The 8,066-nt window shown below is 39.3% G+C and overlaps 1 protein-coding gene across 1 annotated transcript; it reads left to right on the top strand.

Annotated features, from left to right (window-relative positions):
* Window positions 1–1,233: 1,233 nt before the first annotated feature.
* Window positions 1,234–5,658, top strand: LOC121301242 (developmentally-regulated GTP-binding protein 2). Its single transcript, XM_041230403.1, has 13 exons — window positions 1,234–1,544; window positions 1,761–1,921; window positions 2,174–2,263; window positions 2,369–2,429; window positions 2,562–2,652; window positions 2,830–2,902; window positions 3,157–3,247; window positions 3,383–3,480; window positions 3,660–3,736; window positions 4,087–4,175; window positions 4,622–4,680; window positions 4,949–5,002; window positions 5,118–5,658. Exons 1-13 carry the CDS (start codon window positions 1,481–1,483, stop codon window positions 5,202–5,204), a joined length of 1,095 nt encoding a protein of 364 aa, XP_041086337.1. The 5' UTR covers window positions 1,234–1,480; the 3' UTR covers window positions 5,205–5,658.
* Window positions 5,659–8,066: the final 2,408 nt, after the last annotated feature.

Here is an 8,066-nt window from a genome sequence, read left to right on the forward strand (position 1 = left end):
TGGATGGGTGGCTGGCAACTTATTTATATAGGCCTGTCTCCAGCAACTTCCATTGAACGTATGAAGCAAGCAGTGTATGGTTTTATAAATATGTGTTGCCTCTGTATGGTTAAATAAATTACCTCAAGGATACGGTTATATTTGAAAGTTCCTTTTTTGCAGTGGCTCAGTTCCTGAGATTATTCGTCCCGTGATCTAGACGTTACAGTTCTATTCATGTTCATGTGCTTAATGAGCCACTGCCATTTTAAGGAATGGAAAATAATTTCCAGTGGAGTTTTGCATGGGTAGTAAAATTAGTTATTAGGTTTTAGGCGGCTGAAATTACTTCAGACTCGTCTATCTCCTGCTCTCGTTAGTCCTTGTCGTTGGCTTTTCCTATTAAACCACACCACCTAATGCTGGGACAGAAATATCCAGAACAGCAACAAAACACAAACCTATCCCAACAGAGAATGGTGTACAAAAAATCCTCTCATTTGATGATCTTTCTTTAAATCCAAGCCAGAACTCACAGCCTGACATAGATTCCAACACTGTAACTTCAAGAATCTGTGCTGATTAATTTGCAGGTTTCCTCACCACTGCAAGAACTTTACTCTAGCATATACAAAAACTAACTTGATAGACAGATATTGTGTTATACGTAGTCATGAAAGAAAACTGTCCTGCAAGGTAAAGCAGACCCCTTCCATCCCACTGGATCTCTGAGCAACAGGAAAATGTCACCATATCGTACAATCTAGCAGTGGGGATGTGGTATTAAACAAATTGCATGAGACACGTTCCTGGAAATTGATATTTACTGAGTCAAAGTTACTGTACATGTGAATTGCTCATGGTGTGTGTATGTGCTTAGTTTGGCATGTAATATCAACATTTATATAGTAAAATGACATCATCTTCAATAACAAAATGTCCTGGCAATGGAGTTGGAATGAGCTTGTATACAGATCCCATTTTTCACATCATGGTCTGATAGAATTACACAGGTCTTCGCTTTAGTAAGCAGGGCTGATGTCAGCACAAATAAAAACGTTCTGTTTTCACAAAGATTAGGTATTCCTAATTACTGCAATAAACAGTTGTATGTTGCAGTATTATGCACACAATGCATGCAATCGAATGCACCTAGATCGTTCTGTAAACTCGCAACCTGCGCTGGAACCAAATACACTTTTTATCGTTTTGGTCTCACTCAGGAATATTTCATAGTTGCACCAAGTTCCGGTGGCAGATGTCAGCTAGCTTGCGGTGGCTGCAAGTTTGGAGTTATTGTACAACTTATTTCAATGAAACGTATTGAACGTTTGATTTAAATAATAATACTAATAAAAACAAACGAAGTAGTCTGCACTTAGCATTCAAAGGTGTTCATTGGGTTGTTCCTATAAAGATTAGTATACTTCTTCAGCTGCCACGACACTAAAATTGCAATTGTATTTGTTACTTAATCTCTGAATTACTGTAAGAGCGCAATATGGGAATCCTCGAGAAGATATCAGAAATCGAGAAAGAAATCTCCCGGACACAGAAAAATAAAGGTAATAAAGATACTGTAGAAATCACGAGCGACAGAATGGTTTACTCGTGGAGAAACTTTTACACACCAAAGTTAAGTAATTTGTAGCCGTTGTGAGCAGCAAGTTTGAACAGAATGCTGTTACTTGCAATTCTGATCAGTGGTTTGTTGGAACTGACCTCCACCCTGATTGCTGGTTTATAGAAATGTGTGACTATAAAACATTTCTGTTTTGCAGCCACTGAATACCATCTGGGTTTGCTGAAGGCAAAGCTAGCCAAGTACAGAGCGCAGCTGCTGGAGCCTTCAAAATCAGCTGGGGCTAAAGGGGAGGGCTTCGATGTGATGAAATCTGGAGATGCCAGAGTGGCACTGATTGGTTTCCCCTCTGTGGGTAAGGTAAGGGATTCTGCAATCATTGCACAGGAGTCGTTTACTGCTGAGATTTACAACAGGCCTCTCAAGAGACTTGTTAGCTATTCAGCATGAGACAATGTATGGGTTCTTTATCTTCAATACTTTTTACAGTCCGGTATCACTTGGTTTCTAGTGAAAGTTAAAATGTCTCTTACATTGTGAGCTTCTGTTACAGCAAAGCGCTGACAACAATGTTATACATTCTCAGGACTCTTTTGTGTTTTTCTTTCCCAGTCCACATTCTTGAGTTTAATGACGTCCACTGCCAGCGAAGCTGCTTCGTACGAATTCACCACGTTGACCTGTATTCCTGGTGTAATCGAGGTATGATGTGTGTTTAAGCCGCCGTGTGCGTGCACCCTGTCGTGTATCTTTCAGTTGCTCTGATTGTAAAACGGCACATAACAATTGTCTTTTTCTTGTCATCAGTACAAAGGTGCCAACATTCAGCTGTTGGATTTGCCTGGTATCATAGAAGGAGCTTCCCAAGGTATGCCACCCTACAGAATGAATGTGTTTTTTCTGTGGCTGGTAGTGGAAATCGTGGTGCTCTGTTGGCGTTCTGTGTTTTCATGACCAGGTGAGCCATGAGGCTGATTGTTGTTGGTTGTGTCTCCTGTAGGAAAGGGTCGAGGTAGACAGGTCATCGCTGTGGCCAGAACGGCAGATGTTGTCATTATGATGTTGGATGCCACGAAGGGAGAAGTCCAGAGGTTGGTATTAAGTTAAATAGGTTGGTTCACCTTATTGTTAAAACACAACAGCAAACAGAAGATACTATTTCCCTGCTTGCCTTCCCAAAGTTTTACAGCAGCAGATTTTTTTTTTTAAAGGTGTCCTAACAGCTGGTTTATTTTATATGTGTTTTGTATCTGATTCTTTTAATGCAGGGTTCTGTTGGAGAAAGAGTTGGAATCTGTTGGGATTAGACTCAACGTGTCCAAGCCCAACATCTACTTCAAGGTAAAGATTCCTTAGCAAAGGTTTTGATGAACATCCTTCATTTCACAAGTTTCTGTAAATGTTACTCTCACAATTGATCAGCTGTAATCCCCATTTGCAATAAACAGCTTTGTTTTCATCGCATTCCCAACAAAATGGAAATGAAAAAAAAGGGAAAGTCATTGCCTAAAATCCATGTATCGATCCTGTTTATAAAAAAAAAAAATCATTACTTGCATGCCAATATTTTGCCTTTTTTTCTGGTCTGTTTTTAGCCCAAGAAGGGTGGAGGACTGTCCTATAACTCAACTGTTCCTCTCACGCAGTGCTCCGAGAAGTTAGTTCAGCTCATTCTGCACGAGTACAGTATCCTTTACTAAAGGATCAGCGTGACCTTGTGTTATATCCACTGGTATCTGTTTTAATAGACTGTACTGGAAAGCAGTAGCAGTAATTTGCATCACAGCAGCGTACAAGATCTTCCTTAAGTCTTCCCTACAGAAATCTTCAATGCCGAGGTTTTGTTTAGGGAAGACAGCACTCCAGATGAGTTCATTGATGTAATCGTTGGAAACAGGGTTTACTTGAACTGCGTTTACGTAAGTGTGGTACCGCGAAGTACCTGGGTCTTTTCATGCAAATTGTACATTAAACCTGTTCTTTGTACTTTGAAAACAGTATGTTAATTACTTATGGTGTCTGCAGAGTTGTCATGATTGTCGTAATCTGTTCTGTTATTAAAAATGGGCTGGAAATGAAATGTTTGAAATTTTTCTAGGTTTATAATAAAATAGATCAGATCTCCATGGAGGAAGTTGATCGTCTGGCCAGGAGACCACACAGCGTAGTTATCAGGTAAAAAAAATTTTAAACAGCTCAGAATGAGGCTTTAATCGTTTTAAAAAGCCGCCAGGATAGGATGATTGAAACAAAAAACGACATACAAAAGAAATCTAGACGACAGCAAAAATACGTTAAAATTCCTCCTATATTTCGAACCCGTAACAAGTTGCTCTTTGAGAGCCAGTACAAAGTATAAAACAAATGTTTAAGCTAGTGGAGGTTAAAGGTGTTAATGATGTACCAGGAGAAATTAAAATCCTATAGGATGTCCATTTTGACCTGTCACTTCATCCTTAACCTCTGATCTGATCATATATTGCTCATGCGACTTTCAAGCCCGACGTTCTTTGTTCTTTTTGTAGTTGTGGGATGAAATTGAACCTGGATTACTTGCTTGAGAGACTCTGGGAATACCTGGCTCTCATCTGTATCTACACAAAGAAGAGGGGAGGTACAGATGCATTGTTTGTCAGGGTCTATTCTTCTGGCTGTTTGTATGACAGCAGAAGTCTGAAAGCCAAGGTCACACAGCCACGTCTGATTTACTGAGCCTTTTCTGATTTACAACTGGGATCAATTCCAGTTGTAAATGAACCTTTGCACACCTGCGTAATTGTACTTGTAATAATGCCATGTCATTGATCGATTGCAGTTCAGTTGCGCATTTAGTTGTCATTCCCTCATCATTCTTGTGTTTTCAACCACTTTTAAAAACCCCATTTGTTTGAAAAACCAATTTATGTTTGTGTGTTTGTGCCTGTTGTTACTGCTTGGTTATTTAGAATAAATACAGTAAACGTGTTCATGTGTGGAGTTTTTAGTATAATTTGTAATTACTGCTGCGTAATTGAACAAAATCTCATTGTAATTGTAATCCCATTAACCTTCCCTTTACAGAGAGGCCAGACTTTTCTGATGGTATAATCATGAGAAGAGGCGCTTCTGTAGAACATGTGGTACGTTGCTCTGTTAATTCTGTGTGCTCATTATTGAATAGGAAGTGTTACGAAACCAAATGATTTATATATTTGTGTGCGAGGAAGCGCACGCAATGAGGATTTAAGCAGAACTGAACAAGTTTCCTTAATTGATTCCAGTACGGAAACATTAAGTACATTAAATCTTTCTTTACGTAAATATGGGCCATACTGTAACTATTACATAGTTCGTCCAGCTAAAGGTTGTATGATCCTTTAAAAAATGTATGTTTTTCATTTTCTTTAGTGCCATCGAGTTCACAGAACTTTAGTGAGCCAGTTTAAATATGCTCTTGTGTGGGTATGTAAAATACTTCCAATACAATATTAACCAATAAAAAATATATAATAATAACACAATGAGGATACAATTCATAATTATTTTTTTCCTTTTTCTTTTCTTTTCTTTTTTAAAGGGAACAAGTACTAAGTACAGTCCTCAGAGAGTGGGGTTGACACACATTATGGAGCACGAAGATGTCATCCAGATTGTGAAGAAATAACCATCTTCAGAAGCCTGATCCAGTCCTATAGGGGATAGAAAAGAGACCATTGACAAGACCAGTATCCAGGAAGATTGAGTAACACAAAAAAGAGTTCTACCAAACCAGAAACACACTTTCTCCTAAACCATAGGTAGCAGTTGCATATTTTGTGTCCTAAGCAAAGAAAAGAGCAACTCAAAGACAATTCTGTCCTCGACAGCAGTGGGTTTTTCGAAGATGCCACGCCGTGTTCTAGCATTGTATTAATACCTGTGCCTCAGTTTCATTGTCAGCAGTTTACCTTAACCCTGCCACAATCTGGATGTGTTGCTAGCTTTGTTCATTTTAACTTGATTTATTTTTTTTATTTCTAAACCAGTCAGATGTACAAACACACACACACACACACAGGCTGACAATGTCTCTTGTTTGATTTTGAGTAAAGATAATAAAATATGTTTGTAATCTGCATCTCTGAAACAGATCGTAGCTCTGTCATGTAAAAGAAAAACCTCATGTTTGCATGGCTAAAGATTAATTAACTGTAATCAAATCTGCATTAAGGCAGATGCATGAGAATTTAAAGTGAAGTCTGCAAGGTGTTGGATGGGTGTCCTTCACTTGTTTTTCCCTCATACCAGATCTTAATCCAGTTATCAACCTCTTAAAGCTCCAGGCAAAGCAGCCCCTAGTAAAATGTATTTGAAGTGTACAATTAAGGTAAAACGGACCCATCAATCAGATGCAAATATATAAACTTGCATACACGGATGTTATGCTTGCAATAAGATTTGTACAGCATACATCGTTGTTTTGTTGATCTGGTATAATGTGAGCTTTCTATGTCATTTTTGTCTGCTAGTGTTAGGAACCCTTGCTTTGTGTTGTCATTAATAGCGGACACAATGTTGTCGTTCTAGGAATCGAGACAAAATCCTTTACGCAACCCAAGCAGGTACATTTTAGAAAGTGCAGTATTAACATCAGCAGCGGTAAAAGATGGGGTTAATACATGATTAAACAAGGTGTGGTACCTGAGGCAAGTTGAAAGGACTCAGTAAAATGTACCAAGTTAAATGCCATATACGACTTCAGTCGGTTTAATTAGAAAATATTTAGTATTGTCGATTAGTCTTGACCTTATTTTTTTGTTGCTTCATGTTTAAAAATGTGATTTGCTAGTGATGGGGCTCAGTCTGTGGGAAAAGTTGCGAGAGGCCCTCATTCATTATAGTAGAGTTCAAAGGTTACTTACAAGACTTACAGTAGCATAAACTGTATTGGTGCTGCCAGAAGTAAGATGCGAGTGTCGCATGAAGACGTTTTTATTTCATTTATATATTTATTTCATTTATAAATCCAAGACTACTGTGTCTATGATCATGTTCTAGTACATGTTTAATTGGGCGTGGTAAAGGATAGTGATGGTGTAACAGAAGTGTAAGAAGTTACTGTGCCATTGTAAGGAAAAGAAACTCAGTTGAGCTATTTTTCTCTTCTGGTATCTCCGCTGCACACTGGACTATAAGGTAAGGTACCAGTCACGGCATTTTGCATACTTAAGAGCTCATAACTTCCTCTCCAGCACAGTAATTGGTGGTGTTCTGTGCTCCTCTACGAGAAAGATTAGAACCTCCGCCTCCATTCATGAGTGAAAACCAGAATAATAGCCGTAGTGAATTATGCATTGAGAGGCACCAGGGCGTTACAACAGCAAACAAGGATGGTTTCTCGGGCACCAGCGTTGAGGAAAGGCTCAGCTCTTTGTTGTACTGAGCCCAGGAACAGGTTAGAGAAGTGGGGAGAATGGAGAGGACTGGTTTGGAGTAATGCAGGGATGTAGACAGTCATGCTGGACTACGAGCGAGTGACAGTGGGAAAAGGTAAGGAGGTACTTCGTCCTTTCTTTTGGCAGCTGCAGTGTTCTACTATCAGTTGGAATGATACCTGATGCTTGCTCCATATGGCTTTGCAAGAGGGGAGCTGGGCCTTCACTGGAGAAGCTGATTCGTTGTGCTGCATTTGACGAGTTGAGAACGAAAGTGTGTTTTATACAAAAAAAGCTCTTTGCTTGTTTGAAGTGGTTATCAAGCAATTGATAGTGAATGCATGCCAGCAATGTACTGTGGGCATGTTCTGAACACAAGCTTAAAACAAGACTGAGAATTGGCTTCAGCAATATAAACTTTGCAATGATCAGTAATGTAAATGAATACTCTTCTACTGCGTTATAACTGGCACAGTATATTAACAGTGTTCAATGAGGCCAGTAAAGTGCTTGTGCTACTATGTGGGGAGATAGGAAACGTGTAATAATGATTATCCTATACTTTATATACCAGTACAGTAAATTGAGGTCTGTAAAACAAATACAAACTAAGCAGTCTTGTAGGGGTCTCTATCCCTTTCAGGTGTTATTGTTTACCTGTCATTCTAAAGGTCCTGTCTGTGGTGCCACCTGGTGGTGATATTTATTACAACAATTATTTAATAATTAATTATAATGCCTGTACCGTAGTATCCTTGTGTCCCAGTGTATAGTTTTGAATCGCATAACAGCAAGCCTTATAAGAGTTTCATTGAGAGACTACGCTGTAGTCAATTTCTGGGAAAGATCAGCTGCTAATCCAGTCACTTCAGGTTAATTGAATGAAGTCCTTCTAGGCTGACCATCTGCTGTCTCCGACTCTGAGCCACAAACAGCTCAGCAGCACAGATACTACAGCCTGCCTGCAGCACTGTCATTGCAGAACTGTGCAGTGGAGCGTGAGGAGAGTGGGAAGCCGGGCACAATCCTTATTGTTATCCGGCAGGTTTTGGTACGCTAAGAGGTGGCACAAAACTGTTGAGATAAAGCTCAGATAAAGCTAAAATGACCAC

Source organism: Polyodon spathula, chromosome 27 (assembly GCF_017654505.1).
Source record: "Polyodon spathula isolate WHYD16114869_AA chromosome 27, ASM1765450v1, whole genome shotgun sequence".
NCBI classification, from domain to species: Eukaryota; Metazoa; Chordata; class Actinopteri; order Acipenseriformes; family Polyodontidae; genus Polyodon; species Polyodon spathula.

Excerpts from the sequence above, each read along its gene's own strand:
- LOC121301242 (XM_041230403.1), top strand. The coding sequence starts at position 1,481 with ATGGGAATCCTCGAGAAGATATCAGAAATCGAGAAAGAAATCTCCCGG. Across the intron at positions 1,545-1,760 it reads CCGGACACAGAAAAATAAAG|CCACTGAATACCATCTGGGT; the intron begins GTAATAAAGATA and ends TCTGTTTTGCAG. Across the intron at positions 3,737-4,086 it reads CCACACAGCGTAGTTATCAG|TTGTGGGATGAAATTGAACC; the intron begins GTAAAAAAAATT and ends TTCTTTTTGTAG.